The 11,198-nt window shown below is 55.8% G+C and overlaps 1 protein-coding gene across 1 annotated transcript; it reads right to left on the bottom strand.

Annotated features, from left to right (window-relative positions):
• Positions 1–2: 2 nt before the first annotated feature.
• Positions 3–2,238, bottom strand: TUBB4B (tubulin beta 4B class IVb). Its single transcript, XM_054174253.1, has 4 exons — positions 2,110–2,238; positions 1,899–2,007; positions 1,703–1,813; positions 3–1,217 (listed from the first exon to the last, which is right to left on the bottom strand). The coding sequence occupies exons 1-4, from the start codon at positions 2,164–2,166 to the stop codon at positions 157–159; spliced, it is 1,338 nt and encodes a 445-aa protein (XP_054030228.1). The 5' UTR covers positions 2,167–2,238; the 3' UTR covers positions 3–156.
• Between the last annotated feature and the right edge of the window lie 8,960 nt (positions 2,239–11,198).

Here is an 11,198-nt window from a genome sequence, read left to right as displayed (position 1 = left end):
GCTTGTGCACTGTGAAAAATGCTTTAATGGTGCCTGTACAGCATTTGAAGTGACTTTGAAACAGATAGAAGGAACACAACACAGACAGAGAAGTTTTTGAATGAAAGAGTTCATACAGCTTTAAACAAAATTTACAGGTGTTCATCTGCATAGCTCTTACTCTGCCTCCTCCTCTGCCTCCTCCTCAAACTCCCCCTCCTCCTCAGCTGTAGCATCCTGGTACTGCTGATACTCAGAGACCAGGTCGTTCATGTTGCTCTCAGCCTCTGTGAACTCCATCTCGTCCATGCCCTCGCCAGTGTACCAGTGCAGGAAAGCCTTCCGGCGGAACATGGCCGTGAACTGCTCAGAAATGCGTTTGAACAGCTCCTGGATGGCTGTGCTGTTGCCAATGAAGGTGGCAGACATTTTGAGGCCGCGAGGTGGAATGTCACAGACGGCCGTCTTAACGTTATTGGGGATCCACTCAACAAAATAGCTGCTGTTTTTGTTCTGCACGTTGAGCATTTGCTCGTCCACCTCCTTCATGGACATGCGGCCCCGGAAGACGGCAGCCACGGTCAGGTAGCGGCCGTGGCGCGGGTCGCAGGCAGCCATCATGTTCTTGGCATCGAACATCTGCTGCGTGAGCTCCGGCACGGTCAGGGCGCGGTACTGCTGGCTGCCGCGGCTCGTCAGCGGGGCGAAGCCGGGCATGAAAAAGTGCAAGCGGGGGAAGGGGACCATGTTCACCGCCAGCTTCCTCAGGTCAGCGTTGAGCTGGCCCGGGAACCGCAGGCAGGTGGTGACACCGCTCATGGTTGCCGACACTAAATGGTTCAGATCACCGTAGGTTGGGGTAGTTAATTTCAGTGTTCTGAAGCATATGTCGTAGAGGGCTTCGTTATCAATGCAGTAGGTCTCGTCTGTGTTCTCCACGAGCTGGTGCACCGAGAGCGTGGCGTTGTAGGGCTCTACTACGGTATCTGACACTTTGGGGGAGGGCACAACGCTGAAGGTATTCATGATCCGGTCTGGGTACTCCTCACGGATTTTGCTGATGAGGAGGGTGCCCATGCCGGAGCCCGTGCCACCACCCAGGGAGTGAGTGAGCTGAAAGCCCTGCAGACAATCACAGCTTTCTGCCTCCTTTCTTACAACATCTAACACAGAATCAACTAATTCAGCACCTTCTGTATAATGGCCCTTTGCCCAGTTGTTTCCTGCTCCGCTCTGACCTGGAAAAGAGCCATTTTCGCATTAGATTACGGTCACTGCTTCCTACTCATTGCTTGCAAGCAAAGCTCAGGGGCATCAGGCTACACAGAAGCCCCCACAAAAGCTTTCGTTTTATCGAACGCATACCGACGGATGCACACAGGCGCCTCTGCAACGGCTCGGCAGACACGCAGAGAACGTTCACCACCAACGACCCCGCAGCCATTTAATCTCTCCCGACAGCACGGGGGGAAGCTAATGGGACTGGCAAGAGCCACGGAGCTCCTGTGCCTGCCCGGCCCTGCCCTCATGCACCATCCGCAGAGCCCCGGCGCTTCACGCCCGTGCGCCGATTAACCCTTCCCGGGGCCGCGCTCGCCCCCGGAGCATGTGCGGCGGTGCAGAGCGCGGCGCAGACCGCAGTGCAGCGGCGCTGCCCTGCCCTGCCCGCCCCACCCCGAGCCGGTCACACCGCCGCTCCCTCCCCCGCCCCCGGCGCACTCACCGAACACGAAGTTGTCTGGCCTGAATATCTGGCCGAAGGGCCCGGAGCGCACCGAGTCCATGGTGCCGGGCTCCAGGTCCACCAGCACGGCGCGGGGCACGTACTTGCCACCTGTAAGACAGCGAGAGGCCGTGACTGCGGCGGCGGCGGCGGCGGCCCGGGGCAGGGCGGGGGCGGGCGGCGCGCCGGGCCCTACCTGTGGCCTCGTTGTAGTAGACGTTAATGCGCTCCAGCTGCAGGTCGCTGTCGCCATGGTAGGTGCCGGTGGGGTCGATGCCATGCTCGTCGCTGATCACCTCCCAGAACTGCCGGAGAGAATCGCGTCAGGGGCGGCGGGGTCCCTTCATCCCAGTTCCTCCCCTCCCCCGCAAAATCACACCCCACCGACCCCTGGCCACCGCCCCGACCTTGGCCCCGATCTGGTTCCCGCACTGCCCGGCCTGCAGGTGCACGATCTCCCTCATGATGGCGGCGGCACAAATCGCTCTCAACCTGCTGCAGTTCTGCCCCAACCGACTCTGTCTGCGTGAGGCACCCGCCAAGCTTTATATAGCAGCGGAATGCGCGCGCAGCTCGCCTGTCCCTGCCGGAGCGGCCGTCAGCAGTCGTTACTGGGTGCCTACAACGAGGCTCTACAAATGAGGGGATCTGGTTGGACGTCTCGCTGTCACTCAAACCGTCGGCTCCTCTTTGCTCCGCCCCTCTGTCTGTTGATTTTACTGTTAGGGCAACCGGAGCTCACCAATGCCCGCCCTACTCGCTCAGGGCGCTCCCGGTTGGTCTAATTGAATGATTGATGTCGAGCGCGATTGGCTGTCGGGCCCAGGGATGAGCTAACGTCATTTGATTGGCCGAAAACAAAGTGTCCTAGTAACCGTCGCAATGACTCCGCAGCGGGCCCTGGGCGGTGTCCCGTGCAGCCGCCTATTCCCGAAGCCTGGGTGCGCAGTTTGCGCAGCGTAGGCGGCAGCTCCGCCTTACTGCGGGAGAAGGGGAGGGCGGTTTCCTGGAGAAACCCAGCCGGGCCGTTTTCCCCCGCGGGGCTCGAGCACCCTCCTGCCTCCGCTCCTTCCGGACGGCCTCCCTCGCCCGTCCCCACCGCCGCCCTTCCGCCATCCGTTAGCCCCGAGGCGCCGCAGCGGCGCGGCGGAGGCAGGCAGCCGGGCTGCGCATGCGCGGGCCGCTGCACCTTTCTAGCACTTTCTGGCGCGCAGCCGCCCGCGGCGGCGGGGCCAGGCGGCCGCTGCCATGGCAACCGCGCGGCGGGAAGGGGTTAGGTCGGGGCACGGCCTCCGCCTTGGGGAGCCTACATGTGGTCGGGAGAGCTGCCTGGAGCGAAGCGTTGGGGTGTGGTGGGGGCCTGGAGGTGGGTGGCTGCACACCGAGCCCTTGCTGGGGTCAGCAGAGCAGTGCTGGACACAGCAGCAGCGCTACTGGGGGTGCAGCTCACCCAAGCATCCCCGGCTGGAGCAGTGTCTCCCTCGCATGCCTTCTCTCTTGTCTCTTCATTGGCCACACTGTGACTGTCTCCTGCACGGCTCCTGGCATGGTCCTGCACACAGCTCACCGCTTGCTCCCTGCCTCTGCTGAGCGTACTGGGATGGCTCTTGCATTATATGCTCTGGGTTGGATGGGACCTCCAAAGGTCATCTAGGCCAACCCCCTCTGCAGTAAGCAGGGACATAGAATCATAGAATTGGGGTCCAGGCCAGAAGGAGCCTCCAAAGCTCATCCAGTCCAACTTCCCTGCAGTCAGCAGGGACATCCCCGACTAGATCAGGTTGCCCAGGGCCCTGCTGAGCCTCACCTCGAATATCTCCAGAGACGTGGCCTCAACCACCTCCCTGGGCAACCTGTTGCAGTGTTCCACCACCCTCATGGTAAAGAACTTGTTCCTCACATCCAATCTGAATCTGGTCTAGTTTGAAGCCATTGTCCCTCATGGCAGGTCTTTCACAGGATCACAGAATGTCAGGGGTTGGAAAGTCCCTCTGGAGATCTTTGGGTCCAATGCCCCTGCCAGAGCAGGAGCATAGAACCCAGCACAGGTCACACAGGAACACATCCAGATGGGGTTGGAAAGGCTCCAGAGGAGGAGACTCCACAGCCTCTCTGGGGAGAGCTCTGTGACCCTCTGTGAGTTCCTCCTGATGTTGAGGTGGAACCTCCTGTGCTGTAGTTTCTATCCATTGCCCCTTGTCCTACCCCAGGGCACAACTGAGCGGAGCCTGTCCCCTCCCTCCTGACCACCAGCCCTCAGATATTTATAAACATTGATTAAATCCCCTCTCAGTCTTCTCCTCTCCAGACTAACCAGCCCCAGGGCTCTCAGCCTCTCCTCACAGGGCAGTGCTCCAGTCCCTTCAGCATCCTTGTAGCCCTCCTTTGTAAACAGTCTCTCTCCATCCTTCTTGTAGCCCCCTCAGGTACTGGAAAGCTGCTACTAGGTCTTCGTGGAGCCTCCTCCAGGCTGAACACCCCCAGCTCCCTCAGCCAGTCCTTGTAACAGAGGTGCTCCAACCCCCTAATAATTTTCATGGCCTTGCTCCATCAGGTCTATGTCCAGCTTGGACTCGATGATCTCTGAGGTCTTTTCCAACCTTATTGATTCCATGAGTCTATGTCCTTCCTGTATTGAGGGCTCCAGACCTGCACACAGTACTCCAGGTGAGGTCTCACTAAAGTGAAGTGGCAGAATCAGCTCTCTGGATCTGCTGGCAGCACCTCTCAACTAGATCAAGTTGCCCAGAGCCCTGTTGAGCCTCACCTTGAGTATCTCCAGGGATGGGAGGCCCCAGCCTATTTAGAATCATAGAATCAATCAGGTTGGAAAAGACCTCAAGGATCATCAAGTCCAACCTGTCACCCAACACCTCCTGACAACTAAACCATGGCACCAAGTGCCACATCCAATCCCCTCTTGAACACCTATTGGTTAGGCTGCCAGCAAGGCCTGCAGGCTCTGGTGTTCAAGATGCTGTGGGAATCGGAACTTGGAGCCAAAGCAGCGTGCATGTTCTGGATCAAACTGTTCTCTCAGATGACACACTGAAACAATGAAGAAAGGGACTTCTGCTTGGGGTGTCCTTGACAGCTGAAACATCCTCAATAAATATGTGAAACGTGCTGCTAAACACTCCAGTCAGCTTTTGGCTCCAGCTTTTGCTCCAGACTAAACTGGCCCCATTGTAATGTTCAAACCCACACTCCTAGCTGGAAGACCCCTGCCTGAAACAAGCCCCTTGCCCTCTAAGCATGGAATGGAAGAGAAGCAGGCAGCATGTGGACCTGATGGAGGGCTGTGAAAATGATCAGGGGGTTGGAGCAGCTCTGCTGTGAGGACAGGCTGAGGGAGCTGGGGCTGTTCAGCCTGGAGAGGAGGAGGCTCTGGGGAGACCTTAGAGCAACCTTCCAGTATCTGAAGGGGGCTACAGGAAGGGTGGGGAGAGACTGTTTACAAAGGCCTGCAGGGACAGAACAAGGGGCAATGGCTTCAAGCTGGAGAAGAACAGATTTAGACTGGATGTTAGGAACGAGTTCTTTACTATGAGGGTGCTGGAACACGGGAACAGGTTGCTCAGGGAGGTGGTCAAGGCCCCATCCCTGGACATATTCAAGGTGAGGCTGGACAAGGCCCAGGGCAACCTGATGTAGTTGGGGATGTCCCTGCTGACTGCAGGGAGGTCAGGCTGGCTGACCTTTGGAGGCCCCTTCCAGCCTGGACCCCAGTTCTATGATTCTAATGTTCTATAATGTGAAGCGAGCAAGACACTAATTAATAGGTGCTGACGTGAGGCATAGCTAATGCATTGCACTGTATAAATATCCACTGCAATTTCAGCTGGTGTGCCAGCCTCCTGGGAATACCCTCTGGCACCCAGGCTTGTGCAGCTCTGAAAGACATAAGCAGTGTCTCCCCTCTGTGTGTGATTCAGGGCTTGTTGCACTGCAGGCTCTCTACAGCTCCCCGAAGGAGGCTGGAGCCGGGTGGGGGTTGGGCTCCTCTGCCTAGTGTCAGGTGACAGAATGAGAGGAAACGGCCTGGAACTGTGCCAGGAGAGGTTTAGGTTGGAGATGAGGAAAAATGTCTTAACCTGCAAGAGTGGTCAGCAATTGGAACAGACAGTGGTGGAGCTCCTGGGGGGGTGTTCAAGAAGCGTGTGGCCATGACACTTGGGGACATGGTTTGATGGCCATGGTGGTGTGGGGGGGTCAGTGGTTGGACTCAGTGACCTTAGAGATCTTTTCCAACCAAAACAGTTGCATGATTCTAAATCCCTGGGGGTTTTTGGGGGGACAACACAAGCATTTCTTCTCTTTGATCACATAGCTAAACCTGGAACCAGGCTCCAAACTGGGCTCTCCAAACCTAGCTACTCTCAAACCGCTGCCTTGACGTGGGGGTGGACTGAGGAAAACGCAGCAGGTGACCTCAATTCTTTCTACACAAACAGAGCCCATCAGGCCAGCACTCAGTGTCCTTCAGGCATTCATGGGTACGTTCTGGCTTGTGTACATATCATGGTTTATGCTTGGATAACCATGAACCAACTGCTGCTGTGGCTGGGTCAGGTGGGGAGGTGGGCAGGAGAAGAATAGCCCTGTGAAGAGTTTTGCAGGAGATTGAATAGCCTCTGGTAGCTGGCTTAATGCAAAGCTTGTGGTGATTGATATTTCTGGCATGCAAACAACATACTGCCTCAGAGATGCTGGAAGGAGCCCAATGAGCACTTGGAGGAGCCCCAGAGATCCTGGGAGGATCCCCAGAGCATCAGGACTGGCCTGAGAGAATCCTGGGCAGCTTCAGGAGGCCCTGGGAAAGACCTTCACCAGCCCCAGGGGTGCCCAGATGTGACCATGAAGAGACACATATAGCTCATCCTCCACAGTTGGAACCAGAATGCAAGAGGTTTATGCAGTTTACTTCGAGGTAGCTGAGGCATGCAAAGGCATCAGGGTCCAGGTTCATGCCACCTAATTGCAGACACTGATTGGAGTAAGGAGCTCTGGGCTGGGTTCACAGCAGAGTCAGTGGGAAGAGGTGGCTCTCTCCACCCTGGCTCTGATGCCACCTTTCCATTCTCTGTACAGGTGTTGGAGGTGCCCAAATCCCAAACCTCTGTATCCTTTAAGCATCAAAGGCAGCTGAGATAAATCTGGATCAGACTGGCTCAAGATTTCACACAAGGCTGTAATAATCTGTAAAGGCAGCTTTTCCTCCAGGATGTGATGCCTTCTCTTCAGAGCAGCATTAAATGAAGGAACAGTGTCTTCATTCTGCTTTAAAGGAGGATATGGAATGTCTTGCCCGTGCTCTGCTGTCTAGGAAAGCACATTCAGCATCAATTCTCACTGAGGCGTGCTCAGAGCAGCCTTAGCAAGCTCCAGTGCTCCTGAAGCCCTACAAAACCAACCCTGAAATGGAGCAGGAGGAACCCCAGCAAGGCTGGTGGGAGGTTTGCTGTAGAAGCTGCTGCTCTATTGAATGCAGGAGCAGGGATTTGTGCAGCCAGGGCCAGCAAGAGAAGGATTCTGCACCAGTGACACAGATCCCTTCCCTCGCTTTGTTAGGAAGCACTGAGCTGCTGCTTCTCACAGCTTGTGCTGCAGCCTGCACTGTCATTAATGCTGGGGAAGCTGCTCAGTAATGTGTAGCCTGGGAAATGGTTGCCACTCCCATTGTGCCCAGGGGCAGCAAGGAGGTGGAAATACTCCGCTCGGTTATGACTTCCGATCCCTCTCCTCCCAAGCACGGGAGGATCACACCCAGCAGAGCAGGGGCAGCACCCGACAGGGAAGCTAAAGTGCTCCTTTGCTTGGGCCTCCAGAGGTTTCCCTGGGAGATCACAGAACTGTAGAATGGCTTAGGTGGGAAGGGAGCTTAAAGGTCATCCAGTTCCAACCCTCCTGCCGTGGGCAGGGGCACTTCCCACCAGCCCAGGTTGCTCAAGGCCTCATCCATCCAGGGAGGGGGCATGCTGTTCCCCACCCTCACTATCAAGGATTTCTTCATCATCTCCAGTCTCAACTTTCCACCTCCCAGCTCAAAGTCATTGTCCCTCAGCCTGGCATTCCCAGCCCTTGTCCAAAGTCCCTCCCCTGCTCTCCAGGAGCCCCTTCAGGTACTGGAAGGTTGCTTTGAGGTCTCCCTGGAGCCTTCTCTTCTCCAGGCTGCACAGCCCCAGCTCTCCCAGCCTGTGCCCACAGGGGAGGGTCTGCAGCCTCTGATCATCTTTGTGGCCTCCTCTGGAGCCTCTCCAGCAGCTCCAGGTCCTTCTTGTGCTGGGGGCCCCAGAGCTGGAGGCAGTGCTGCAGGTGGGGGGCTGAGCAGAGCAGAGCAGAGGGGCAGAATCCCCTCCCTGTGCTGCTGCTCTCCCTGCTCTGGCTGCAGCTCAGCACTCAGCTGCCCGCTGGGCTGCAAGTGACCATGTTGAGTTTTTCATCAGCTGACACCCCCAGGCACCTGAGGATCCACAGATGAGGAGGCATTTCAGGTTATTTGTGCTCATTCTCTCCCAGTCGCTGGGGCTTCTGTTCTTAGCTCCAGGCAGATCTGCAGGACATGACAATTCTAACTATTTTTGAACTGAAAGTAAAATGTCAGTTCTTGTAGGCTCTCTGTGAGGAGGAGCATAACCAGACTGCCAGGAATCTCCATGGAGAGCCATTTCTAAGCCTGTGGCAGCTCAGCAACCTAATTAGTGTGTACCAGAAGGTGAGCTGGCAAGTAACGAGGCAGGTTGCTGCCAGAGCCTTGTCTCACACCAAGCATTCCTTCAGAGGCAAAACCTTTGTACCAAACACTAACAACTGGCCAAATTCTGGGAGAAACACAAGAGTTCTGCCTCCCCTGGTCCTGCCTGAGCAGAATGCTTCAATGTGTTTGTGATTGTCCTTGGCTGAGTGGGCAGCCTGGCAGGGAGGCTGCTGCAGATCCCCAGGGCAGGGAAGCGGTTGGGGTAGCAGAGAAGGGAAGGGAACAGCTTGCCCAAGGGACGTGGCTCCCACATCACACTTTCAGTGTTACCTGGTGCTTGGTTTCTTGGAAAGCTCTCCCCAAAGCCTGCTGCCATGACAAGTGCTGCAGGCTGGGGTGGGAGTGGCTGGAGAGCTGCCAAACAGAAAGGGACCTGGGGGTGCTGATTGACAGCCACCTGAACATGAGGCAGCAGTGTGCCCAAGTGGCCATCCTGGCATGCAGCAAGAATAGTGTGGCCAGCAGGAGCAGGGAAGGCCTTGTGCCCTGCGCTCAGCACTGCTTAGGCCACACCTTGAGTCCTGTGTCCAGTTCTGGGCTCCTCAATTTAAGAAGGACTTTGAGAGACTTGAAGGAGTCCAGAGAAGGGCAACAAAGCTGGGGAGGGGTCTGGAGCACAGCCCTGTGAGGAGAGGCTGAGGGAGCTGGGGTTGCTTAGCCTGCAGAAGAGGAGGCTCAGGGGAGACCTTCTTGCTCTCTGCAACTCCCTGCAGGGAGGTTGTAGCCAGGTGGGGGTTGGTCTCTTCTCCCAGGCACCCAGCACCAGAACAAGAGGACACAGTCTCAAGCTGTGCCAGGGGAGGTTTAGGCTGGAGGTAAGGAGAAAGTTCTTCCCAGAGAGAGTTGTTAGCCATTGCTGCCCAGGGAGGTGTTGGAGTCACCACCCCTGCAGGTGTCCAAAAGGGGATTGGATGTGGCACTTGGTGCCATGGTTTAATAGTCAGGAGGTCTTGGGTGACAGGTTGGACTTGATGACCTTTGAGGTCTTTTCCAACCTTGTTGATTCTATGATTCTATGAAGTCTCACAAGAAGCAGCTGAAGGAACTGGGGTGGAGCAGCTGAGGAGAGACCTTCTGGCTCTCTGCAACTCCCTGAGAGGAGGCTGGAGCCAGGTGGGGGTTGTGCTCTTCTCCTCTCCTAAGTAACAAGCCATAGGACAAGAGGAAATGGCCTCAAGTTGCACCAGGGGAGGTTTAGGTTGGACATGAGAAGAAACTTCTTCACTGAAAGGCTTCTGAGACACTGGCACAGGCTGCCCAGGGAGGTGGCTCAGTCCCCATCCCTGGAGACACAGGGATGTGGTGCTGAGGGACATAGTTTAGCAGCAGCCTTGGCCTTGGATGTGGCACTTGGTGCCATGGTCTAGTAGTCATGAGGTCTGTGGTGACAGGTTGGACTTGATGATCTTTGAGGTCTCTTCCAACGTGGGTGAGTCTGTGGTTCTGTTTCACCCCGCTGTGTCTCTAAAGCTCCCATCTGTACGTTTGCTGTGTCAGTTAAGGGACACTCAGAAACATCAGCAGGCAGCATTAGGGGGCCAGAATCCCTGGGTGTAATCCAAAGAAAGGCATGGCACTGAAATGAAAACGAAGTTGGCAGCTGCAGCTCTGTTTTGTTGAACCAGAGATGAGTTATTCTGGACCTTTTCCTTGTCACTGCTTTGTTTTATCTCTCTCCGGTGCTTTGGGCACGGAAACACATTTTACTGTGAGTGCAATCTGAGCAGAGTGGGCAGCTAAGTTCTTTTAGCTTCTGAGCACTGCATCCCCCTTGTACTGAAGCAAAGTTCTTTGTGTGCTGTGGGTACACACAGGCCATCCCTCCCCTTGGCAGGCAGGCAGACAGACAATGGCTGTAATTCTTCTCTGGGTGCTTAACCAGCACGCTGACAGTCGGTGTCTCTGAGCTAGCATCCCAGCCTGAACTGAGCCCAGTACCTGGGGCTGGGATGATGTTGGGGCTGGCAGAAGCCCAGACAGAAATCACAGAGCTAATCCTGTTTATGAAGGTAAAAACCTGAAGGCCTGAGTTCAAGAGGGGGACACTGCAGAAGGAATGTGGATGGAGAGTTGCCTCTAGAACTGCAGAGCCTTTGGTGTTGGGGTTGTTCCAGGTTTATGGCAGCACTGCAGAGGGATGTGGGGATGTGCAGAGCTCTTCTCATGCCTCTCTTCCTGGTTGTTACTTCTGAGGATAAACAATCATTTGTTCTCTAGAAATTATTGCACCTGAGGGACTGAAGGGATTGAAGGGGAGGGGCTGTGTCCAGAGGCTGGTGAGGGAGATGTGCAGTTGTGGGATACCTGCTTGAGAGAAATAGAGACAGAGGGATGGGGTCAAGGGCCAGGTCCATCCAGGCCAGTATCTGGTCTCTAGCAGTCATAGTATCACAGAATGGTTTGGGTTGGAAGGGACCTTAAAGTTCATTCAGTTCCAACCCCCTGCCATGGGCAGGGACACCTCCCACCAGCACAGGTTGCTCAAGGCCTCATCTAACCTGGTCTTGAACCCCTCCAGGGAGGGGACAGCCATAACCTCCCTGGGGAACCTGTTCCAGTGTCTCACCACCCTCACTGGAAAGAATTTCTTCCTCATCTCCAGTCTCAATCTCCCCATCCTGCAGCTTTAAGCCGTTGCCCCTTGTCCTATCACAACAACCAGCAGCAGTTGCCAAAGAAGAACAGGGTCAAACACACAGAGAGTGTGGCAAGTGGGTCAGGCAATTCTTCAGCCACAAG

The sequence above is a fragment of the Dryobates pubescens genome, chromosome 29 (assembly GCF_014839835.1).
Source record: "Dryobates pubescens isolate bDryPub1 chromosome 29, bDryPub1.pri, whole genome shotgun sequence".
In the NCBI taxonomy this organism is placed as follows: domain Eukaryota; kingdom Metazoa; phylum Chordata; class Aves; order Piciformes; family Picidae; genus Dryobates; species Dryobates pubescens.
The sequence above is the reverse complement of the archived record's forward strand: the minus strand, read 5'-3'. Positions and strand labels throughout refer to the sequence as shown.